Source organism: Diospyros lotus, chromosome 15, assembly GCF_014633365.1.
Source record: "Diospyros lotus cultivar Yz01 chromosome 15, ASM1463336v1, whole genome shotgun sequence".
In the NCBI taxonomy this organism is placed as follows: Eukaryota; Viridiplantae; Streptophyta; class Magnoliopsida; order Ericales; family Ebenaceae; genus Diospyros; species Diospyros lotus.
In genome coordinates this window covers 34,179,668-34,206,230 of record NC_068352.1, presented here as the reverse complement: position 1 = coordinate 34,206,230, position 26,563 = coordinate 34,179,668, and the positions used below count along the sequence as shown (strand labels likewise).

Below are 26,563 nucleotides of genomic sequence, written 5' to 3'. Positions count from 1 at the left end.
GTCAAGGATATTGTGGGAAGTTATGCTCATACGGAGTGGCTGCAAAGGTTATTGGCTCAATTAGCTGTCCACCCTAATGATTAGCACAAATATACACTTTATAATGGAGTGATCAGGTTCAAAGGGAGGATTGTTGTGGGAAATGATAAGCAGCTGAAGACTCATATCATGCAAGCATTGCATGGTTCACCCTTATGCTAGCGTAACATGAACAGGTTGCTTTGTCGGGGTTACTACAACCATTACATATTCCAAATCAAGCTTGGGAGGGGATCTCTATGGATTTCATAGAGGGTTTACCAAAAAAGGAGGGCAAAGATGTAATCTTGGTGGTAGTGGATAGATTAGCGAAATTTGCCCATTTTCTTAGCCTCACCCACTCTGTCTCAGCTCAAGAAGTTGCACGACTATTTTTGGATTCACTAGGGAAGATTCATGGAATCCTGACGATCAAACGGAGAGGGTTAATCAATGTCTTGAGACATACCTACGATGCATGTGATTTACTAACCCTAGGAGTTGGAATAAGGGCTTATCTTTAGCACAATGGTGGTACAATTTGAGTTACCATAGTGCTATCAAGCAGACTCCTTTTGAAGCACTATTTAGTTTTAATCCACCCCTACTACCAGCTCTATCTAATTCCTCAGCCTCCATGGTTGAAGTGGAGCGTTATTTCCAGTAGAGGTAGGAGGTGTTGACAAATCTAAAGAGAGAGTTAGCTGCAACCCACAATTGGATGGTGCAGACTACCAATAGGAAGAGAAGTGCAAAGGCATTTGTTGTGGGTGACAAGGTGGTTCTTAAGGTAAAGCGTTTCCTTCAGCCTACCTTCTCCAATACTCCAGTGTTAAAACTTAGTTCAAAGTACTTTGAACCTTATACTATACTTGCTAAGGTGGGAGAGGTAGCTAATCGGTTGCAACTGCCTAGAGGGGTGAAAGTGCATTCGATATTCCATGTTTCATTGTTAAAGAAGAGAGTTGGTCCCACTACTGCCACCAACTCGATTTTGCCCCTTATGGAAGAAGAATCTGAGGGTGAAGTTATTGTTGAGCCCCAAGCACTGGTAGAGAGGAGGGTTATCTATCAAGGTACGACACCTATTACTCGAGTCTTGGTAAGATGGTCACACTTACCCTCAAACTAGCCAACATGGGAATATTTGACAGATTTGTTGAAGCAATTCCCTCATGCTATCAACCTCTTCTAAATTCTTGAGGGCAAGAATTCTTTCAATTGGGGGGGGGGGGGGGGGGGGGAATTTGTTATGACTTGGGGGTAGAAGTGTAATAAATAGAGGGTGTAACTGTAGGGAACTCTTGGGAGGGCCTGTTGTAACTAACAAGAAAGGAAGTTAGCCTTCCAACTGATTGAGTATGCACCTATTAAGTAGGCTATTGTAGAAGGAGAAGTCACGCTTGGATTAAATAACAAATCTCTCTCTCGTCTTCTTGGTTCTCTTTCTCTCTCTCGTTCTCTCGTTCTCTATTCTCTCCCTACCTCATTCTCTTTCTTAATCCTGTTTCATACTAGAATTCCGCCAATTGCCAGCCCTTAACCTAAAGTCTTGACAAGGCGATGCTTGGTACAAGATACAAGCAAAGCCAAGGGGATCATACCTTGTTCATGCACCGCTTGGCTATAGGGGGAGTGACAGTGTTGTTAGCGTATATGGATGACATTGCAGTCACCGGAGATGATTAGGTTCAATTGGAGTGTCTAATTAAAGAATTTGAAATTAAAGAGCTGGTCAGATTGAAGTATTTTTTGGGCATAGAAGTGGCTCATTCTAAGGATGGAATCTTTATCTCCTAACAGAAGTACGTATTAGACCTACTTGCTAAAACAGGAATGTTGGGAAGTAAGGCAATTGACGCTCCAATTGAACCTAATCACCAATTAGGGGAGGTTCCAAAAGATGGTGTAGTAGATAAAGGATCCTATCACTTAGAAATCAGACCCAGAAATCTCTTCATTGATACAAAATATATGTGTACAACATCCTCTTTTAAGGAGATGATTACTAGCAAAGAAGGAAAGAAATAATTGACAGCATCCTACCATTATTATCTTTCTATATTTACATGATATTTACATAGAACACTGATCCTAGAATATTCTAGGATCAAGGTTAGATCAGCACAATTCCAGCACTCCCCCTTAAGCTGGTTTGTAGATGTCTTCCATAGCCAGCTTGCCAATAAGTTTATCAAACTGCTTCTTGTGTAGACCCTTAGTTAGAACATCAGCAATTTGTTCTGTTGTTGGAAGGTATGGCATGCATATTATTCCAGCATCGATCTTCTCCTTAATGAAATGTTTGTCCACCTCTATATATTTTGTACGATCATGTAATACTGGATTATGAGCTAGTGAAATAGCAGCTTTGTTGTCTTGTCACAATAGACTTTTATAGGTACAGAGTGAAAACTTCAGCTCTTCAAGTATTCGTTTGATCCACATTCCCTCACAAATTCCATGGGCAACGGCTCTAAACTCTGCTTCTGCACTACTTCTAGCCACCACATTTTGTTTTTTACTTCGTCAGGTGACTAGGTTTCCCTCAACAAAAGAACAATAGCCTAAAGTAGATCTTCTATCATCAATACTTTCTGCCCAATCTGCATCAGTGTAGATCTCAACTTGCAAGTGACCATGTTTCTTGAACATTAGCCCTTAGTCAGGTGTCCCTTTTAGATATCTTAGAATTCTGTAGACCATCTCGAAATGCTCTGGCCCTAGTGAGTGCATAAATTGACGTGCCATACTAACTGCAAAAGCAATATCAGGCCGCATATGAGACAAGTAAATTAACCTGCCCACAAGTCTTTGATATTGTTCCCTGTTCTTCACTTCTTCAGCTTTAGTAGCCTATAGTTTCACATTAGGCTCAATGGGAGTCTCCAACACCCTGCAACAGAGTAAACCTGTCTCTCCAAGAAGATCAAGTACATATTTTCTCTGATTGACAAAAATACCTTCTTTGGATCTTGCAAACTCCATTCCAAGAAAGTATTTTAGAATTCCCAAGTCCTTAATTTGGAACTCCTTAGCAAGTTTCTTCTTAAGGGCTGCTAACTCTGTCTCATCATCACCAGTTAAAATAATGTCGTCAACATAAACAATCAAAATTGCAACTTTACCATCTTTTGAATGTTTATAAAATATAGTGTGCTCTGTCTGACTCTGAAGGAAGCCATAACTGGTAATTGTCTTTCCAAAGTGTTCAAACCATGCTCTCGGTGACTATTTGAGACCGTACAGGGATTTCTTTAGTCTACATACTTTGTCGCTCCCAAATTTCTTTTCGAATCCTAGAGGCAAACTCATGAAGACCTCCTCTTCAAGATCACCATTAAAAAACGCATTTTTGACGTCAAGCTGGTGTAGAGACCAATCTGAATTTATTGCAAGAGACAACAAGACTCTAATAGAGTTTATTTTAGCAATAGGAGCAAAGGTCTCCTGATAGTCAATCCTATAAGTTTGGGTGAAGCCTTTAGCGACTAGTCTGGCTTTGTATCTATCAACACTCCCATCAGCCTTACACTTTATTGTAAACACCCACTTATATCCTACTATTTTCTTGCCTTTGGGCAGGTAGAGTATCTCCCAAGTGCTACTTCAGCTTAGAACATTCATCTCTTCTGTGACTGCTAATTTCCAATTCGGATCATTCAACATTTCCTGTATATTCCTTGGAACAAACAAGTGTGAAATCCTAAATGTGAAAGCTTTATGATTTTTTGATAGTCTATGGTAAGAGAGATATTTAGCAATAGGATGTTTTGTGCAACTTCTGACACCTTTCTTAATTGCTATAGGAATATCAAGATCAGGAATAGTAGGAGAACAATTGTTAATATTTGAAGAATCAACTGGGGAACTATTGGATACAATTGAAGGAAGCAAACTAGACATTGAAGTAGGATTTCTTGAACTTACAGTGCCATTGCTCGAGTTTTCAAACTGGTTTTGTGCAGAGTTGACATTCAAGTCTTTGTTCCATTGATTAAATCTCTGCCTAGTATAAACCTAAAGCTTAGAATTCAGATCGTGATGATCGATTTGTAGTACTTCTCTCTCTGCATGAGAAACCCCTTCACTTGGCACCAAAGAACCAAAATCTCCTAAGTGACCATTATTAGAAACATGTAGTTCTTGAGTAGGGAAAATTGCATTTGGGAGTGGGACAAAAACATCCCAAAAATTATCGTCAACTTCATATGTCTCCCCCTGAAGAGAATTTTGGGTAAAATAGGGTTGTTTTTCAAAAAACGAAACATCCATACTGATATGGATTTTTTTGGTGTAAGGATCATAAATGTGAGGCATAACCCAAAAAAACACATTTGATAGCCCTAGGGTCAAGTTTGGAACGAAATTGATAGGGATATGAATATACACAGTACACCCAAAAACCTTGATAGGAAAATCCGAATGTTGGGAAAAACTTCTCTTAGGCACTCAAGAGGGGTTTTGTACTTTAACACTTTAGTGGGCATCCTATTTATCAAATAGGATGCCATCAAAACAGCTTCACCCCATAAATATTTTGGAATATGCATAGAAAACATTATGGCACATGCGACTTCGAGTAAATGCATGTTTTTACGTTCAGCAATGCCATTCTGTTGAGGAGTATTCCGACAAGTAGATGTATGGTGAATACCTTTAGCTTTCAAAAAATCCCCCAAGTGCTCATTAAAATACTCGGTGCCATTTTCAGAGTGTAAAATACTAATTTTGGTTTGAAATTGATTTTCAACCATAGTATAAAATTTTTTGAATAAGTATTCCACTTCAGATTTTTTATGCATCAAATAAACCCAACACAGACGTGTATGATCATCAATAAAGGTAACATACCACCGTTTGCCAGAGAGAGTAGAAATTTTAGATGGACCCCAAACATCACTATAAATTATATAAAAAGGTTTGGATACTTGGTAGGGTTTTGGTAAATATGTAGAACGATGATTTTTTGCCAAGATGCAACTATCACATTGAAAAAGTGAAAAATCCATTCCTTTAAACAATTCAGGAAAGAAACGTTTCAAATAAACAAAACTAGAATGGCCTAGTCTAAGATGCCATAGCATAATTGTATCTGGAACAAGAATTGAACTAGTACTACTAAAGCCCTGAGCTTTTTTATTACCAACAGAGATATCATCAAAGTAGTAAAGACCTTCAATCATCCTAGCACACCCAATCATCGTCCCCAAAGTCTGGTCCTGAAATTCACAATGAGTCAAAGAAAGTAGCACGACAGTTAGAATCTTTGCATAGTTTACTAACCGACAAAAGATTGTAAGCTAGGTTAGGAACATGAAGGACAGAAGTGAGATGAATATTCTCAGTCAGTTTAATAAGTCCTTTGCCGGCAATAGGTGAAAAACTACCATCGACAATTCTAATTTTTTCATTTCCAGAGCAAGGAGTATAGGTATTAAAAAAATGAGAAGAACTAGTCATATGATCAGAGGCTCCGGAATCTATAACCCATGGAGAGAAATGAAGACAAGAAAGGGCGTTAGGTTTTCTACCTATATGTGCCAAGGAAACACTAGGAATACCACATGAGGAATTGGATTTTAACAGCCGCAAAAATTGATCAATTTGCTCTTTGTTGAAGGGACTGGTATCGACCCCATTGGCAGTAGGGACCCCACGGTGGCTCTTGTCTCCTTCCTTACTGCTCCTCCAATTGGCAGGTTTGCCATGAATTTTCCAACAAGTTTCACAAGTATGGCGTGGCTTGTTACAATGGTCACACCAGACCCGAGGTTGCTCATTGCTCTGACGCTGGTAATTTGCAGCCTTGTAGGCAGTAGAATCAGCAACTAGGGCAGAATTTTCAAATGACTCACCAGTGGCCTTTTTTCCTAGCATGACACTCCTTCGGCTTTCTTCTCGTCTAACTTTAGCAAATACATCACCAATAGGCGCAAGAGGAGACCGGCCAATGATCCTTCCTCGCACTTCATCAAACTCAATATTAAGGCCAGCAAGAAATTTGTAAATACGACTATCTTCAACTAGTTTCTTGTGGTGGTTGCAATCATCTGTAGATTTCCACTCATATGTGTTAAAGAGATCGAGATCTTGCCACAATCGCTTCAAAGAATGGAAGTACTTAGTGACAGAATTATCTCCTTGTCGGATCTCTCCTAGTTTCAGAGGTAATTCAAAAACCTGAGATTGGTTCCCCAGGTCAGAGTACATCTGATTGACATTGTCCCACAATTCCTTTGCAGTAGGATAGCACATATAATTGGAACTGATATCTTCATCCATGGAATTGACTAGCCATGTCATTACCATGGAGTTTTCAGCATCCCAAATAGAACGGGATGGGTCATCTGCTGTAGGTTCCTTCTTGTCCCCGGTAAGATAGCCAATTTTCCCTTGCCCACGGATATACATCCGGACTGATTGAGACCAACGAAGAAAGTTATCACCATTTAAGCAGATAGTGGTGATTTGGACAGAACGGGTTGGCTAGGTTGCTGGCACTTTTGTGGGACAGCAACTGTAGAGATTTCAGAGGTAACTTCGGACATGGCTGAGAAAGACTAAACTGGTTGATACAATCAGAAGCTGCTAGTGTAAGGGCAGCAATGACTCTGGGAGGCAACGACAGCAGCGCTAGGAGGTGGAGATAGCAGCGGTGGAAGGAGATGACGCTGGGAGAAGGAAGCAGCGACTGGGAGGCAACGATAGCAGCGCTAGGAGGTGGAGATAGCAGCGCTGGAAGGAGACAACGCTGGGAGAAGGCAGCAAATTACCAGCGTCGCGCTGGGAGAAGGCAGCACAGGGATCGCGAGCGACAGCACAGGAATCGCGAGCGGTCGACAGCGTCTAGGAACGCGATCGGCGGCATCGGTGTTGTTTGGGGATGGCGACCGAGAGTTGCCGATGGAGAGGGGCCAACAGATTTGAGATCGGCAGCGACTAAGGGTTGTTGACGGAGAAGCACTGGCAGCTTGGTGATTCCAGATGACTGACAGAGCAGCCTAGGGTTTTTTCACAGTGTATGGCTGTGATTTAATTTGGCTCTGATACCAACTTAGAAATCAGACCCAGAAATCTCTTCATTGATACAAAATAAATGTGTACAACATCCTCTTTTAAGGAGATGACTACTAGCAAATAAGGAAAAAAATAATTGACAGCATCCTACCATTATTATCTTTCTATATTTACATGATATTTACATAGAACACCGATCCTAGAATATTCTAGGATCAAGGTTAGATTAGCATAATTCCAGCACTATCAAAGATTGGTCAGGAGGCTCATTTATCTAGCTCATACTCAGCCAGACATTGCCTATGCAGTAAGTGTGGTTAGCCAATTCATGCACAACCCAAAAGAAACTCATCTAAAAGCAGTGTATAAGATCTTACACTACTTAAAGGGAACCCCCGGGAAAGGTATTATATTCAAAAAGGGAGAAACTATATCTCTTGAAGCCTACACAGATGCTAATTATGCTGGATCTATGGTGGATAAGAGGTCTACATCCGATTATTGCACATTTCTAAGGGGTAATCTTGTGACTTGGAGAAGCAAAAAGAAAGTGTGGTGGCTCGGTCAAGTGCTGAAGCAAAATTTAGGTTAATAGCTCCAGGGATGTGTGAGTTACTATGGCTTAAAATACTATTGGATGTGTCAAGCCCTCTAATTGAGGGCTGGGTAATTGTGGGAATTCGGTTGAATTCCAAGAAAGAAGATAGGAATTAAGAAAGGAACAGACAGAGTGAGGAAAGGAAGAAGGAGAGAACGAGAGAGAGAGGGAGAGATAGAAATGAGAGAAAGAACTTGTTATTCTTCGATGATCCTTCCTCTGACTGCCCTAGGATACTTATAAATCCTCTAGCAACCCTAACAACAAATAAGGCCCTATTTTCCTTACTGTTTTCAGGCCGTTTTCAGTTCTCCAAAACAATGAAAATATGTTTACTTTCATATTTTCAAAAATGCATTTTCGAAAACAAGAAAAAATTTTGTAAAGAAAACTCAAAACAACAAAAAAGTCAGTTTGGTTGTTTTCATCACAAACACGTTCAAAATTTCCAAAACACAGAAAATGTACAGACAAAAAAGTGTTAGAATTCATGAGAGTTTGCCTTCAAGTTTGACGCTTATGAGTTCAAAAGTTTTTTTAATTTTTTAATTTTATTTGAAAAAGTCTTAGTTTGACTTAGTCATTGATTTTATCTCATATCAGTTTTCTTTCTCCTTAATTTTCTGCTTAGTGGATGTAGTGCAGATTAAATTTGGTAGTGGTTGAGATTTTTTAGGAATTTTAGTTCTTGTAAGCCTATAAAAGAGGCATTCTCATTTATGAAATTATGTGTGTGCCTTCTTATAGCAATTAAATTTTTTCCTTCATTTTACTGAAAAACTATATTTACAGGTTATAAGTTCTTATTTTCTGTTCATTTGGAAGAGTTTAAAACCTGTCAACATTTCAACAAAAAGAACGCATTTTCAACAATCTCAAATTAAACACTCAAAACACAAAATTGAAAATGAATTCAAAACTCAAAACTAAAATACAAAGAGAAAAGCCCCTAAGTTGTTGCACAATTAACTAACTAACTAACCTCCTAACCCCCCAGCTAGTTAACAACTAACAACTACTACCAACCCCTTTACGGATTACCCCTAGGGTCATAACAATTCCCCACTCCTCAAGAGTTCTTGTCTCCAAGAACTTGCAACTACTAACCATGTTCTTCATCCAATTCTAGCCCTCACAATCTGATTTATTCTTCTTCTCTTTTTCCTTTCTTTCCTTCTCCTTATCCACTCTCTCCTTCTTTCTCTTATGTTATGCTTCTTTTGCTTGTCTTGCAAATATAAAATGTAAACCTCGACGATCTCCATATCCACGCTGTAAATTCCGATATGTTCCTTAACCTTTGCTAAGACCAGGTCATCTACCAATATATCACCAATAATACCCTTTACAGTAATGGGAAGGAACTCAAACTTCGCTGCAAGCCAAGATTTGATTTGATATTGCAGCTCACCAATTGGAATTGGAACACGCAAAACAGCAAAAACTCTTCCACAATCTTCCGAGACTCATCACGCTTCTTCCATTCATCTTGCTTCAATTGTGTCCTCTGTTCCTCCTGAGTTCTTTCATGCTAGCTTTCATTCACCAACGGTTCTTCTTCAACCAATTTCTCCTTAATTGGTGTCCCAATTACTTTTCCTAATGAATCAAAATCTTCCAGTCCTATTCCTTCAAGAGAAAGAGATTTAAGATCTTCAAAATCTAAGGTTGCGGTGATTGTTTATGTTCCTAACTTCGCAACATCTTTGCCTTCCTGATTGTTGGTGTACATCACAGGTTCTTCTTCAACAGTTACCTCCTCCAATGGTGTCACGTTGCTTTCTCCAGCATATGTCATTCCTTCCTTAGCATCCGGAATTGCCTGATTCACTTCAATTGATTTATCAACTTCTTGCTACAAACTAGGGTTAGCTGTAGAAATACCTTTGTTCTACTAGCTGCTCTTAAGATAACTTCTAAGCAGCATCTCCATGCTTCCTACAAATGGCATCCAGTGCCAATTCTTGTTGCCTCGCCTTCTCCGTCGCTTGTTCCACCGTAGTAGGACAACACATTTTCACCATAGGCCTTAGCGTATCATTGAGGCCATTAATGAATCTTGATACAAAATAAGACTCAATCAAGGTTGGCTCATAATTGAGCGCTAGCACTTTCAATTCCTCAAATCTTACCTTATAATTCATGGCAGAGTCTTCTTGTGTTAGGTTATTGAATTCTTCGTTGCAACTCTCGATTCCCATCCAATCCCTTGCAGGTAGTTCATCCACTTCTTGCAGACTGGAGGTCCTTGGTAGGATTCCAGCTCCTGTTGGATCGATTCTGTAGTGGATCTTGGAAAGAATTCCTTTGGTAAATTGATGTGAAATTTCAGTGAAATCAAAATCATTAAGTCGTCCAATTTTTTACTGAGATTAGCGACTTTCTCCTGGAATCCGTTCTCCATCTCCACAAATCCAATCCTTAAAAATTCGCCTCTAAACAGCAATCTGTCAATTACCTCTTGAGTTGTTTCCAAGACTTGTACAACCGAGAAGAATCAACCATCAGGAGTCGCCTTCAAAAATCCAAACCCACTACTACGAGCTTGCATGAATCAGCTATTGAAATTTTTCGAATTCTCAACCGAGAAGCAATGCTCTTGAACTTTAATTAAGACCAATTCTTAAACCTGCGCCCAAACCTATTATGTCACCATCAAAGCCACCAAGAATTGGTCGGAGGACTCGCCTGATCTACTTCACCTTCAAACGAAAAACAAGAATTGTTGTACTTTCGCCGAATCGGCTTCGATCACCCCCGATACCAATCGGCCAGTGCAATCGCTGGGGTTCTCGCTCACCCAGACCTCTTCCCACTTCACGCCTTCCTTTCTCGTTGGAATCGGCACCTTCGTCTCACCCAATGACCGTCCAAGGGCTCCAAGTCAGCCAATTGTCTACCTATGATCGCCGGCTCCGCTAACCTTCAGATACCTTCCTGCTTTTGTTGCTTACGGCTCGGTCCTTCCAACATTACTAATGGGTCGATCTCCCACCCCCTTTCAATCGTCGATTCCATTGGGAGTCCTTTGTCGTCTGCTGCGATCCACTACCACCTTCGTTGATACCACTTCGCCTTCAACCTCCGAGCTGAGAATCCTCGTAGTCACAGCCTTCAGTTCTGCGTTCGATTTGTTGCGGATTCAAGATCACCCCAAGCCTGCGTCCACTTCTTACCCAATCACCGACCACTAGTCAAAATTCACCTAAATTCTTGAATCGTCCTCGATTCCGTTCGGATGCTTGCACTCACCTATCACTCTGTAACCAATTAAACTCGTCGGAGTTCTTGTACTCATTAGAATCAAATAATATCTCTACTCTACCAATTCCGCCAAAAGCCGTCGAAATCAACTACTACCAATTGTAGTAATTATAGCCAGGGAATGTTGATTCTGATACCAGTAAAGGGGCCGATAGTAGTCGTTAGTTGTTAACTAGTTGGGCGGTTAGGAGGTTAGTTAGTTAGTTAATTGTGCAACAACTTAGTGTTTTACTGTTATGATTAGTTAGCTGTGTTGTTACATTGTTATACTTTCTATTAGGGTTGCTAGAGAATCTATAAGTATCCTACAGCAGTAAGAGGAAGGATCATCAAAGAATAACAAGTTCTTTCTCTCATTTCTATCTCTCCCTCTCTCTCGTTCTCTCTCTCATTCCCTCTCATTCTCTCTTTCTTCATTTCCTCATTCTATCTATTCCTTTCTTAATTCTTATATTCTTTATTGGAATTCAACCGAATTCCCACAATTACCCAGCCCTTAATCAGAGTCGTGGCAAGATGATCTTAGAATCAAATGGACAGCTCCTATGAGACTCTACTGTGACAATAAATCAACTATAAGCATTGCCCACAATCCTGTTCAATGTGATCGAACAAAGTATGTTGAAGTGGATAGGCATTTTATTAAAGAAAAATTGGATAATGGCCTAATTTGCACCCCATATATATCCTCAAGTGACCAATTGGCAAATGTGTTGACCAAGGATTTACCTGCAGCTGTGTGTCAAAGGTTGATGAACAAGATTGAAATGTATGACATCCACTCACAATCTTGCGAAGGAGTGTCAAAGATATGAGATATATCTTGTCCTCATTCTCGGGCAAGACATATCACTTAATTGTTTTTCCTTTCTAAAGATTTATGGCTGTGATTGTATTCTAAATTAGTTGTATCCTAAATTGTATAGGTATCCAAATCTAGATTTGGAAACTTCCTATTCTGATTTGGAAACATCCTATTCTGATAGGCTGCTTTGTACATAAATTCAGTAATCCCTTCAAGAGAAATAAGATTGAATTCTTTTCTCCGGTCATTCTTGACAGTTTGCAGCCCCACTAACCAACGAAGCAAGCAAGCGGTAGCTACCATTGGAAACCCCTTGTTCTATAACCCATTTGAATAACCAGAATTTGCTAGTTTTGTGACCCAGCCACTGGTGGATGGACAAAAGAGCTTGCTGGAAGCTCTCATCATCATCGAAGAAAGAAGCCAAACTGAAGAAGGCTTCTTGTTTCTGAACCTTGTGTTGTAGAAGAAAAGGAGTGTGCCACTGTGTTTTGAGAAGAGGAGCTTCACATGACCAATCCTGCCATCCAAAATGACCATCCCTGTTCACTACGCATGAAGAAGACTCAGCAATGCTCGCTAGAGAGAAGTGGTTGGTTGCTGATTGACAAGTAGCAGGGAGAGTGAGTTACTAACACCCATTGCAAGCCCATTGCCAAAAAGAAAAGCCCATAGCCATTGCAAGATCCGCTGCAACATAGGAGAGCTGAGGTTGACTCTAATTTTAGCTCCTCACCTGAAAGAGAGATCCTACAACACCCCATTCTTTTCCCGGATGTTATTCATCACCCAATTATAGTGGGATTTTTTTTCTTCCAATAAATGACTAATTCATTTAATAAATGCCACAGACAAATACATTTATATTTCCCACTTACCTTGCTAGAGTTTACTTAAACCTCGGACCTTGGATTAAGTTTATCCCTCCAAACTCTAGTGGGTGACACCCTTAATTTAGTTTATCAATTAAGGGAAATAAATAAATAATACAAAAGCATAGGATTGAATCTCAAATTTTAAACTGCAATTAAAATCCATTTAGACACTGCGAATTTGGTCTTCAGTAGTGTCCCTTCAAATTTCTATTCCCAAAATGTGTGGCATCATCACAACCTTTTAATCTCTTTTATTCTAACTCATTTTTTTTACATTTGTATATATATGCATGTATTTTTCTCTGTTAGTATACATATGTATGTATTTAAGATAATAATTTATATATTGTCTTGGGACGGCAATTAAATGCCACCCCCCTTACCCTTGTGCTGGGAGCAAAATGCTCCCAGCTTCACATCATAAAAAGGGCCCCCAAGGCCGAGGCTGGTCCTTTGCCCTTCTGGCCAAGGGTCTTCCAAGGGTCATCTCCGATGGTTGACCCTCAGTTCAGCCATGCTATTGTATTTTTTTTTTTTCCTTATCCTTGCATCTCCAAACCCTGCACTGTCCAACGAGCTCCAAAGTTCAACTCTCAAATATTAAACCTCAAATTTTCTATTCAAGCTTCCCATTACATCAAATAAAATCCATAGAGTAAATATTGCATCAAATCCCACTATCTTGATACACAGTTAGAAATTATACTAAGTTCTTTCTCTGCTAAGATCACAAAATAGGTTTCGGCCTTGCAAAATAATTAAAAATCCAATGTAATCACATTTTACCCAACGAGCTTCTCCTCTCCTTTGGGATGTTCTACTTGCACATCTACATATATATACATTTATACAAAAGTATATTTGGGGGTGAGCTATGCATTTAACAATCATCATGCAAAAACACATTTGGCATGGATAACATTTTATCAACACAAAATGTAACAAGGCTTTCATAGATTGCAACTTCAACACATTATTTTCAAGACTATCAAACTAGCACATGCATCACCGTTTTCAACATTTTCATGCAAGACATTCAAAATAACCATGTGCAATCTATTTATCATGTCAAAATAATATTTGTAAAGAAATTGTTCATACCCCATACCTTAAGGAAAATGAAGGTTAGAGCTTGAACAAATTAAATAACCTAAGTAGGAATACTTTAGGTAGAATTCGAGACTAACAAAGCACTTATTTTCTCACTTTGTATTGAGTTTAGAATGAGTATTATACATGAGCTAGGCCACGATTTGCCCCTAAAATATAGGGATAGGATACAAAATACAAGTTCAAATATGTTACAAAATAGATAGGGTGGGATTTAAACTCAAGTGGTAATTTTATCCTATTTTTATGGAACCACTTTATCTTTATCTTCTCATCTCCTCAAACCACTTTATCTCTATCTTCTCATCTCCTCTTTATCTTCTCATCTTTCTTATCTCATTAGTTTCAAATATTCCTTATCATCTCATCTCTGTTCAGCTTTTATTCAAAAACACACACACACAGCCACATATCACTTTTGTATCTTCATTTTATCTTCCTTCAACATTTCCCCTCAACCTAGTGAAAAGATGACACTCATTCTCAGCTTGCCTCTAATCAATTCAAACCCTTGTTTAGTCATAGCTTTAGTAAAAATATCAACTTCTTGAGACTCAGTAGGGATATAGGTGAGATTAAAATCCCTCCATCTTCAATTTCCTATTTAACAAAGTGTTAATCAATCCTCACTTGCTTCATTCAGTCATGTTGTACCGAATTATTCATAATGTTTATTGCTGATTTGCTGTCACTGTACAACCTTGTAGGAGTAGATATAGGTACATTCAAATCTTTCATTAGTTTTTCGAGCCAAATTATTTCACAAATACCTTGAGCAATGGCTCGGTACTCTTCCACTACACTACTTCAAGCAACCACATTTTGCTTCTTGCTTCTCCGTGTAACAAGATTTCCCCATACCTTAGTACAATAGCCTAATGTAGACCTGCTATCAATAGATCCAACCCAATCAGCATCCACGAATTCCATTATTCCTCGGTCCTCATTCTTTCTAAATAGCAGCCCTTTCCTAGGTATACCTCTAAGGTATATGAGAATATGACAGCCCTTTCCCAGTGGGTGATCGTTGTTATGTTCATGCCCCAGGTTTTTGGTCTGTCTGGGGTATGCCTTGGCCTTAGCTTGTAGCCATTTCGGCTTTGGTTTGCGTTTTATGAATCTCTCATTTACAGAAAAAAAAAAACATTGAGGTGTTTGCTAGTGGGTGCATACATAAATTGGCCCACTACACTCACTACATATGCAATATCAGGTCGTGAAAGAGATAGGTAAATCAATTTGCCCGCTAACCATTGGTATCTCCCTCTGTCTACCAGGCATTCTGTTCCATCTTTATTCTTCCAGTTTGGCTCCCGATGTGTGCCGATTGGTTTACAGGCAAGCTTGCATGTTTCCTTTCGTAAATCCAGTATGTATTTCCTTTGAGAGATGCAAATGCCTTCTTTACTTCTAGCCATTTCCATTCCTAGCAAATACCTCAACTATCCTAGGTCTTTTACTTCAAAAAAACTTGTTATAACTGCTCTTTAAGCTTTTCTATTTCTTAGATATTATCACCAATGATAAGTGTTAGAATTATTAGTATATATTATAGTTATTATATGTGTGTGATTTATTTTTGTAATTAGATTAAGCCCATAGCTTTAAGACCCATTATACTTATTATAAATAACAAGCTAAAAGAGGCTAGTCTCTTAGGTTTTTTCTCATAATTATTTTCTCACATAGTATCAGAGCCACCAATGAGAAAAAAACCCTAGCCCCACTGTGTTTTTTTTTTTTTCTAGCAACCAAAACCCTAGCCGTCAAACCCTAACCATCACTTCCCAATACCAAAACCCCACTGTCCAGCCACCATTGGATAACACCGCCACCACCATCAGGTTTGCCGCCCCTAGATCTACCGACCGCCGAAGACTCGCCGCCGCCGGACCACCCACGCACCGCCGCGTATTGCTGCCTCTGTCTCCACGCGCCAGCGCGTGACAACGCATCCACCAGCCACTTTTTTCCAGCTTCTCCAGATCTGATCGCCGGCGACTCCTCAAGCCACTTCCAGTGTCAAAACTGTAATACCCCGAGAGCCCAGAGAGATTAGTATATATCGAGGATAGTATAAGAAAGGAAACAACACCAACTGGATACCTTTTGGGCTGAATGTTGGCAAAGAACTCCCAAGTTAAGCGTGCTTGACCTGGGGTAATCCAGGGATGGGTGACCGCCCTGGGAAGTTCGCGTAGGCCCATCAGGATAAGTTGTTCCGGACCTTTCTATCACTCGAACGAGATGTTACAGGTGGTATCAGAGCCGACCCGGGCCGTGTCTTGGGACCGTGTACTAGCCAAAGGCTGGGAGTACTGGACTAGGGACCGTGTACTAGCCCAAGGCTGAGGGTACTGGACCGGGGACACTGGATGAGGGAGAGCTGGGACTAGTTGTAAGGTCGCATGACGAGGACGTCATGTGCTTAAGGGGGGGAGAATGTAATACCCCGAGAGCCCAGAGAGATTAGTATATATTGAGGATAGTGTAAGAAAGGAAACAACATCAGCTGGATACCTTTTGGGTTGAATGTTGGTAAAGAACTCCCAAGTTAAGCGTGCTTGACCTGGGGTAATCCAGGGATGGGTGACCGCCCTGAGAAGTTCGCGTAGGCCCATCAGGATAAGTTGTTCCAGACCTTTCTATCGCTCGAACGGGATGTAACAGAAACCCTCGCCATGTCTAATTTTAGTGACGCCGTTTCTGCCAATGCTATTCCCACTTCGGCACCTGTTGCCCCTACTGCCTCTCAATCCTTTACTGTCTCCAATCTTGGGACAACCAATATTACCATTGTCAAGTTGATAGGGAAGACCAATTATCTCTCATGGGCAGCCTCTGTCAAAATGTGGTTCAAAGGGCAAGGCCAAGCGGATCATCTTACCACAAAGGCTGAAAGTGTGCCAGAAGCGAATCGAGCTAGATGGGAACAAGTTGATGCCCAGTTATGTAGCCTCCTATGGCAGTCTATTGATCCTTCCATCATGCAGCTCTTTTGCCCCTTTGAAACTTGTGTTAATGTGTGGAAGGAAGCTGAAGAATGTTATATAAACGACATCCAACGTTTGTACACTGTGGTTTCTAATATCAAGAATCTCAAGCAAGAGTCGTCCATGGAATCTTATCTGGGGCATGTTCGGGCTCTCATGCAAGAATTTGATTCTCTTCTTCCTCTCACTACGACCCGCACCGAACAAATTGTTCAACGAGAGAAGTTTTTTATGGTTATTGCTCTCTCTGTTCTGAAACCAGAGTTTGACGCCATCAAGTAGGAGGATGGGCCTATATAAAGGGGCTTTCCCTCTGTTATTCAGTTTTGTATTGAGTGGCTGGAAAATTAGAGAGACTTGGACATGTTTATTTGAGGTTATACGTGTGGTAGTGTCAGTTAGGTAATTTAGGCTAATTGTATGTTATATTAAGTGAGGGATAGTTAGGGAAATGTCCCGGTTATATCTCCCTTTGTAACTCACGCTCTGAAGTCTATAAATAAGAGATGCGGGGTAAATTGCAGGGGACAAGTGATTGATTATTCTCATTGTTGTGTGCGAAAGTTGTATTGTGAGAGAAAGCTAGAGAAGATAGTCTTGTAATCTCATAGTGAGAGTTCTCGTGTATCAGTGAGAGAAGGGATTGTGCAAGTGATAATCTTGTATTGTTTTCATCAAGATCATAGTGGATTGCTCTCTCTGATCAGAAGCTGGATGTAGGACCGTTTTATGCTATCTGAACCAAGATAAAAGTTAGGTGTTTCTTGTGTGGTTTGCATGTTCTTTATTCAATCTTTTCAATTCTATTCTTGTTATATTTCTGTATTGAATTAAACCAATGTGTGTAAGGGTGTTTTGAGTGCGTATTTGGACTTGAATTGAGGACTGTCAGTGCTCCCAATCTAACACCCTCTCAATAAAAAGGCATCGATGAATTCTTTGACAACTTTCAATTCCTTCCCTATCTCTCAATTCCCCTCTGTACACTCTCCCACTCGTTTCTTCCTCTCTCTTTCTTTCTCTCTTCATTCCTACCCTAATTCCCCTCACTCATTACCTTGTCAGGACTAAGACCCTGACAATAAGTCCTACCTATTTTTGGCTCCATAGAATTAATAAGCTAAGCCATCACAATTGAGTTCTCAGCATCCCAGACTTCATAGGCCGCTACTTCAGTATCTAGCATAGAAGTGGCACTGGTAAGATATCCCACTTTCCTTTTCCTTTGAAAACCAACAAAACTGATTGGACCATTCTCAAAAATTAGTCCCATTCAACTTTTGTTGTGTTATTTGAAGGGTATGGTTGTCCAAAGAAATTGGAACAACCTGAACTTGTGTGGTTTTGTTGGGTGTAGAACCGGTGGTGGAGGTTCCACTCGTCGATGGATTGTCGACCATCATGAATGCTACTGCTTGTTGAAGGAGAAGGACAAGGTATTCAAACACAAGATCAGTGGCTCTGATACCATGAACAAATTAAATAACCTAAGTAGGAATACCTTAGGTAGAATTCAAGACTAACAAAGCACTTATTTTCTCACTTCGTATTGAGTTTTGAATGAGTATTTATACATGAGCTAGGCCACGGTTTCCTCCTAAAATACAGGGATAGGATACAAAATACAAGTTCAAATATGTTACAAAACAAATAGGGTAGGATTTAAACTCAAGTGGTAGTTTTATCCTATTTTTATGGAACCACTTTATCTTTATCTTCTCATCTCCTCAAACCACTTTATCTCTATCTTCTCATCTTTCTTATCTCTTTAGTTTCAAATACTCCTTATCATCTCATCTCCTTTCGACTTTTATTCAAACACAACACACAACCACGTATCACTTCTGTATCTTCATTTTATCTTCCTTCAACAGATCTAAAGGATATGAATGCTAGCTTCAATCTCTTCTTCTCCTCTTCTTTCCTTCCCTTTTTCTCTCTACTTCTTTTCTCCTTATTTCTTTTCTTCCTTGTTCATAGCCACTATCAAGCCCTGACTAGTCCTCCACCAAAATTAGGACAATGGGTCTCTTAGCCCCTTTTAATACTATTAAAGGATTAGGGGCATTTTCATCATTTAAAAATATCCCATTCTCTTTTCCCTTCACTCTTTAGATTTGGGCAAGCATGCTTCAGCCATGCTCTCCCACTCCTCTTCTCTTACAAGAAACCCCATAAAATAGGCCATCATTGCTTATTCTTGTCTCTCTTTCTTCATTTAAAACCATCATGACACTTATCAAAGCATACATTAGGCCTTGTCAACTTCACTGTTGTTCTTCATGTTACTTGGTATTTTTCCCTAAAAATCATGCTCATGGCACACTTCCTCAAAACCTATCAAGTCATATGTCTACGAACTCATTTTGACACGAGGAGTCCAATTATGACATTTATTTTCTAAAAGTCCTTTAACCTCTTACCGTAATATCAAACTTCATAAGTTCAGGTCCCTCACTAGCCAACTTGACATCCAGCAGTTGATCTCACTTCCCTGTTGATATTCTATTCCCAATCATTCTCATCCGTTTAATAAGTTAGCCCAATCATCTATCTTGTCATAGAAAAATATTTGTGTCTCCAAAAATTCAAGTAATATATTGAATCGCTATTTCTCGAAATTAATTATCCCAAAAATAAATTTCCACAAAAATAGCTCAGCCAAAATTCTAGAAATGTTTGGGGTGTTACAGGCCAAAGAGAGGAAGTCCACACCAAATGCTTAATAAAAGCCTCAACCACCAGTCTTCTTGTACCCCTATGGTAAGGCAAGAGTGTCAGAAAATCCAAGACACAAGGACCAACAACCTCAAAACTCCGCCATTGAAGACGAAGCAAGGAAGATTAGCCCATTGGGGAGAAATAACATGCCCCCACCCTTGGGCTGCCACCATAGCTGCCATACAAGAAGCCTCCACAACCAATCAAGAAGGTAGTCACCATTTGTTAGTTACCAAAACTAATTCAAGTAGGCAATGGCTCAAACGGAGTCAAAAGGGCTCTATCAAATTGGGTCAAATCACTATATCAAGCAATATCAGAATTATCCATATAAGAAACATTATATAGGGCAATCATATCCATTGGAATCAAATCTGGATCTTACCAAATCCATCTTGGTTATGTGTGGATGTCAAAACCCAAATGGTCACAAAAAAAGAACCAATCATGAACTAAAATTAAGAGTTAAATCAGAAGACCCCCAAAACAAAATATAATAGAGACAGGATTTGTATACCCAATCAAAAACTCAAATCAGTTTTAAATTTCTGATGTATCTTATTCTCTCTGCAAATAGAGCCTCATATTTGATTATTAGATGGTGGTAGGGCATTAATTAGGTGCTGTTTAGGGAGCGATAAATCTCAATGAGACAATGAGTTTGGATATATTGGGTTGGGGTTGAGTGATATAGTTTCTCTCTTTTGTAACCCATTATTCACATGGTAAACTTTGTTCCTCCTTTGCTCAATAGTAAACTTTGTTCCTCCTTTGCTCAAGGAGGCATGCAATTTGTAGAATCGTGTTAATTTATGTGTGTGTAATTTTGATCTTGTATGGGTATGACAATTTATTCTATGTTTTTTATACTGTATCAAGTAACATATGTTGGATGCCTAACAATTGGTACTAGAGCTGATAACCAAAAAGAGTCTGGATTATTCAGTACTTGGAAAAAAAAAAAGAAAAATCAGTCGACCTTGACCGATTTATACACATCCTCGATCTTTTCTTGAACTCAACTAGCTAGTCATTGATCCTTAGCTGAACTGGTTGATCCAATACAATTTTAATTACTACGTGTCAGATCAATCATTCAAAAAGAAAGAAATTATTGAAGATGATAGTGACAAAACTAAGATAAAATGGTTAAAATAAAGAAATGTACACAATATTTTATGCTATCATATAATCCTTTTAAAGCTAAAAACAAAGACTGTTTGTTATTTAGCTAGGAATATTACGCAATTAAACACCAACACGTGCAAAACATGAACATAACAAAGATAAAGGTGTTGCAATGGATCTGCAGCCACTTAAAAAAAAATTACGAACAAGAGTATATATAATAAGGTTGAAATGGCATCTACTGAAGATAAAATGCACATGAAATGATTATGATGATGTTCAATATGTGAGAAAAAGACCAATAAGTGCACCTACGATACAAGTGAATGGAATGGAAGAAGTTTACAATAAAGAGGCAGAGGAAGAGCAAGAAAACATAGTAGAAAACCCCTTAGGCATGATATGAGATATAATGTCCTTACAGATGGTGCGGCCATAGATAGAGATGATTGGAGATATTGAATTTATGTAGCAGACCCCACCTAATGGAATCAAAGCTTGTGATGATAATGGGATGTCAATGACTTAATAATACACATGAGGAGAACTAGAGAAAGTTTTCCAAAATTTTGCAGATGTGATAAACAAGCATTCTTTGCCGGGTTTTGAACAATTTAGTGATCTTAAAAGAAATCCATAAAAAAAAAACTTTAGTGGCATCCAATTTCCAATCTCCCATGATTTTTATTTTCAATTAGCCCAGTGAAATACAACAGAAGCAACATCAGCATAACATATGTGGGATATCCATGCAGTCAATATTTAACAATAGACAAAATGCCCCAGTTATTCTTATAGGGTTCATCCAGTAAAACAATCCACTCTAAGCATATAATATCATAACATATTTTTGTCATACCTCACAAGCTGGTATAACAGCATGAGTCTTTCTCAATCCCATGACCAACTTTTTCTCCGGTTCAATCCTGTAAAATATCACTAGAAAGAAACACACTATTAGTCCTAAGTAGAAAAAAATAAAAAACTCATCACTGGCAGGTGCATGGAAAATCACAAGTCTGTATATGTTTATATAAGCATCCTAACAAATTTTCAGGTAATAACGACATGACACCCGATGTCATTAGTTGACGTATATTGAGAAGTTATGACTTATGAAGATGATTGAAGAATTTGGATCCATCAAGGAGGAACCAACATCAGAGCACATGTTATCAAAGAATGCAATTATGAAGTATTTGAAATGGAAGCTACAAAATAATATAATTGTTTAGAGAATGACAATTTGACTTGAAATCACTAATAAGATCTATGGACTGCTTAGTTACATGCATAGAAAGGCAAGTCAGCAGTATCAATTTGATTATATACTAGACCTAAAATTAGGAAGTAAAAGATAAAGGTCCACTTAACCTTTTCCAGTAGCAACTCGGGAAGCTCACCTGTGTCACCAGCTTGCCATTGCATTGACGCCATATAATCCCTAAGCCCTTCCAGAACATACATCTTGCTCCCACTATTAGGCCAGTATCGGAACTGGAATTCCCACTCCTTGTCTTCTGTATCTTGGATTTTGACCAAGCAGCCGTGTGGGGAAGTAATCTTGGGGAAAAAAGCCTGCTTGATGATTAGGGTTAGGTAACATAAGTTAATGCAAGACATTAAGAATGTGTATTAATAAATTTTTATGGTGCCTCGGGCTCATTGGTCCTCAGCATCCAAAGGAAGTCATTAGTCTTATTATAACAAGGGGCATAGCAAAATGCAGAGTGAACAGACCACAGACAAGTGTCACCCCATCAAGTGAGATCTTACATATATCCAAACACCATAAATTGATTCACGACCCTTGAGATTCATTACCTCAAGAAGGGAAGTCTTATTTTTTGTAGCTTTTTCTTGTGTTGTTCATTTTTCACTGTTTTACAGAACTCTTTGTACTAGATTGTGATTGAGAAAAGGAAATAAAACTTTTGCAGCACATTGCAGTAAGAGTCAAGAAAAAACATGAGGATGAAGATATTAGAACATCCCACGCTACACGCTGAGCTAAAGGAATTTTATGACAGGGGAATCTGCATTGCAGGTAATGAACTTACAGCCTGTTAAGTCCTTAAACCCCACATAAACAAGTACGAATAACTGACTGGAACCAGAGAAAATCTTTAAGTCTGCCATAATGCAGATGCTTCATCAATTAAAATGGTCTGAAGAGTTGGCGAGATAAAGTTGCATGAATTGATGATTAAATTCTAATTAACATGAAAAACATTCTAAGCATCCCTCAGGATTTTATCAAGATGCCACCTGTTAGATTGGACTTTATTTGACCTAAAAATTAGCAGTACCATATCTAAATAATGAACACATGTCAACTTTAAGCATTAAAATACCTTTAGTAACAATTTAAAACCAAGAGAGAGAGAGGGAAGGCCCACCTCTGCACATTTTTTTGGTATCACAAGACGTGCCAGCTTGTGATCAGCATCACTAGCAGACAATAATTTCTCGAACAAAGGAACAACAATAGATTTTGTTCTAAGATATAGTCAAGGATTCTCAAATCAAATGGTCCCAAGTTATAGACAGAATAAGAGAAAAGAAGGCTTGCATGAAATCCATCCCCTATTGCAGGGGGAAAAAAATGAGTGGGATACAAGGCAAATTGGACTCAGAACTTCTGTTCACTTCAAGGTTGATTGACATTCTAACTAAAAATCTATCTAACAATGTATAACTTCAGAAGAAAATTGGATTTTTCAGAGGATACTTTTTCGAAACCTGTTGCAACTCTGGGTCAGTCACTCTAGGCCAGTACTGAGGATCTATCTGAATTTTCCTGGTTGCATCCCCTTGACACACTTCATTTTGTATTCGGCTTTCTGAATATAGACATCGTTTTCGTGCCTGAAATAACAAGGGTGGAGAATTAAATCTTACAGAATAGATTGGTCTCACACCCTAATAGAGAAGATTTCTGAAATTGTTGAGTTAGAAAGTACTTAAAAAAACAAAAAACAAACAAAATCACATGAGATGGACTGAAACAGCAAGCACAAAGTAACGACTTAGATAATGCACAAGGCACCAGGGTCATAGTACCACACAGTTGATATATAAATAAGGACCAGGAAAGGCAGAGTACATGATGGGTGAAGAACTAGTCCCTCTTACCAGAATAAAATTCATCTTTGAGCATTCCATGCAGATCACTCCACCAAAATCCAACAGCATATATGCATGGAATGACACGATACATCCACAATGAATCAACTGCAAATATGAGAATGGAGTAGCATATAAAAAGCAATTTGAATTCAAATATCTTCAATGCACAGTTTAGATATTTGCTTTAACCCCAAGAATGCAATAGGTATGTTTATGTATATACATACAGAATATAGCAACTTCCTCACCTTCCCACACGATTCGCAATCCCTCCAACCATCATCATTGGAATGAAAATTTTCACAAAATCTTCCTTCATCATACAAAGAACTAATGCATAAAAAGCACCAAGTCAGAGGCCAAAACGGTATACAGGTGCAACAAATGATAAGATTGTGTCATTCATGTCCTTCCATTATACTACCAAAGCAAGAAGCATAAATTTAAATAGAACAGAAAGCGACCAGAGATGACAACTGATGTAATAAAAAATTAAGCCAGACTTCCACTAATTTGATTCGCAAAACCCTCCCTGAGCTAAAAACAGGAAAGATAAAACGTTTAAGGAGTGAGAAGAAAAGAACAAAAAGGAAAAAAAAAAAAAAACTCTTCAGATAGTAGGGAAAAAACCCATGTTCAAAATGCCTAACATAAAATTCTTGGCAACACAATATATATATATGTATGTATGTATATATGTATGTATGTATAATACAACAACTCTCAGTCAATGAACCTCACAATATCAGAGAGGCAGCATAAATGGAAAGCGGCTACAAAAGCTAATGTATTCATCAAGGGAACTAAAAATTCAGCAGTATACATATATGCCAAATGGTTTTTCCCAACGATCCTAAGCCTGAACGAAAAGCTAAAGGAACACAACTGTGTCCGCTCGTAGTTGCAAACTGAGCGATCACAACAGGGAAAGATTTCTACCAAAGCAATCTGATAATTCCTAGCAACAGTTGCAACTAAATACACTCCATATTCGTGCAACGTACACTAATTACAAGATTGCTTGACATGCAAGAAAACATAAAAAGCTTTTGCATCTGAATCAGAGGGAGGGCAAAATTGCATCAAATTTAAAATGGGACCAGATGGATGGAACACACACACTATCGTTGCACACACCGTTATCAGATACGCTGCAACTAGCCATAAATTCATTTAAGCAAATTTGAAAAGCCAGTCAACCTATGGCACACAAAGAGAGAGGGGAGAAGGGCTTACGCGCATCTGTCGCAAAGCTGAACGAAGTGGCCGCTGCGAAGGCGCCAGCCATTTCTGAAGTCAGAGGAGTTGGAGTCCTCGCACTGAAAGCAGGTCTTTCTGGAAGACGAAGCAGCCATTGAAGCCCAGGGGGAAAGCAATAAACCCTAGCGAGACACAGATACAGAGGTGGGGAAAGGAAAGAGACAGATTTACAGAGAGATCGAAACGGTGATTGAACTGGATATGTATCTGTTAGAGAAGAGGAGGCTAAGAAAGGCGGATAAAGACGGTGGAGGAGGAGCTTGTAATTATGACATCACTCGGGCCTCAGTAGTTGTGTGTTTACGCTCACATACAAGGAGGAGGAAGCTGATTCCGTTTTGGACATTGCCACAATCTCATCACATCACGCACCCTCCCATATATCTTTATCTGATTTTATTGTGTGCGTGTGTGTGTATTATGTTTTCTTTTTTCTTTTTTCTAATCAAAATTTGTTTGAATTCAAGAGTTCAATTTCGAGGTAATGCGGTCAGCTGCACTTGGGTGCGGTGGGGGAGGAAAGGGAAGGGAAAGGAAAATTTTCGGTTCAACCAACCTTGCATTGCATTTTATTTATCAAGAAAACATACGGCTTAATAGATATCATCTGTGAATATATACATATAATTTCAATAAATAAACACCTTTTTTTTTTGCCAATTAAATAATTTACCTTTTTTTTTGCACAAAAGAACATATCGTTTAATTTTAAGGTGCAACTGCAAGTGATGGGTAAAAAATGAAGAATGCAAGTTAAATTTAATTTTACATTTGAATTAGTGGTCTTTGATAGTGATCCACCTAGTCATCATTATATTTTAGTAAATTGTCTTAATTATATAATAAGTATGTTAAATTTTTTTATAACCTTTTTTAACCAACTTAATATCTATTTTGGACTAACCACTAATTAATTTTTTAACGGTGAGAGGAGTAAATTTATCACTAAAAGAAAATAGAGCTCAATGACTCAACAATATATAACATGTATAATTGATAAAATCATACATAATATTTTAAGTCATATAACAATTGGCCCGTTTAATATCTACTCGGCAATGCTACTCTTTTTGTTACCATCGAACCCGTGATGCATTTTAAACTGTTACTTATAATGGACTACGAACCAGTATTAAAATAGAACTTTTTATGAATAATAACATAACATGACAAATACAGATAACCTTTTACAGCACCCTTGGTTTAAGCTTCCAAAATACTTCAAGAAACTGTCCCTCCTTGGACGCTAACCAAGTCTTTAAAACTTAATCTACAAATATCAGCTTAAAATTAGAGCACGCCCCACACTTTGAACTGCAGCTACCTCACATTTACAAAACACAATCACAAATCCACGGAATTTCACATAATTTCATCAAATGATGATCATCACAAGGCTATTGGTTACGACTGAATACAGTACTTCAAAGTCGTAAATTGGATGGCAAAAAGTTGTACATAAACCCAAAAAAGTCATTCAAATTCAGAAAATAATTCTTACCTTCCACCTCCAATTTTATAATTAATTAAAGATATCTTAACATTTTATGTTTCAAACGGTTGTAGCATTCATTTTCAAAAAATTTAGAAATCATCATAGATGATATCTGCTAATTCATACTATAAAGTTAAAAAAAATAAA

The 26,563-nt window shown here is 38.6% G+C and overlaps 1 protein-coding gene across 3 annotated transcripts in view; it reads right to left on the bottom strand.

Annotated features, from left to right (window-relative positions):
* LOC127791911 (B3 domain-containing protein Os07g0563300-like) overlaps window positions 1-25,283 on the bottom strand; it is a 34,480-nt gene extending 9,197 nt beyond the window's left edge. Inside the window, exons 1-8 of one of the 3 annotated variants that reach the window (XM_052322088.1) lie at window positions 24,898-25,283; window positions 23,910-23,991; window positions 23,668-23,766; window positions 23,264-23,400; window positions 22,932-23,031; window positions 21,936-22,110; window positions 21,392-21,471; window positions 5,165-5,240 (exon numbers count right to left, since the gene is read on the bottom strand). In XM_052322088.1, coding sequence (XP_052178048.1) covers window positions 5,165-5,240; window positions 21,392-21,471; window positions 21,936-22,110; window positions 22,932-23,031; window positions 23,264-23,400; window positions 23,668-23,766; window positions 23,910-23,991; window positions 24,898-25,016 — 868 coding nt within the window. In that variant the 5' untranslated portion in view covers window positions 25,017-25,283. Of the gene's footprint in view, window positions 1-5,164; window positions 5,241-20,954; window positions 21,015-21,391; window positions 21,472-21,935; window positions 22,111-22,931; window positions 23,032-23,263; window positions 23,401-23,667; window positions 23,767-23,909; window positions 23,992-24,897 lie in introns of all 3 variants that reach the window. The other 2 variants (XM_052322090.1, XM_052322091.1) reach the window with 2 other exon arrangements.
* Window positions 25,284-26,563: the final 1,280 nt, after the last annotated feature.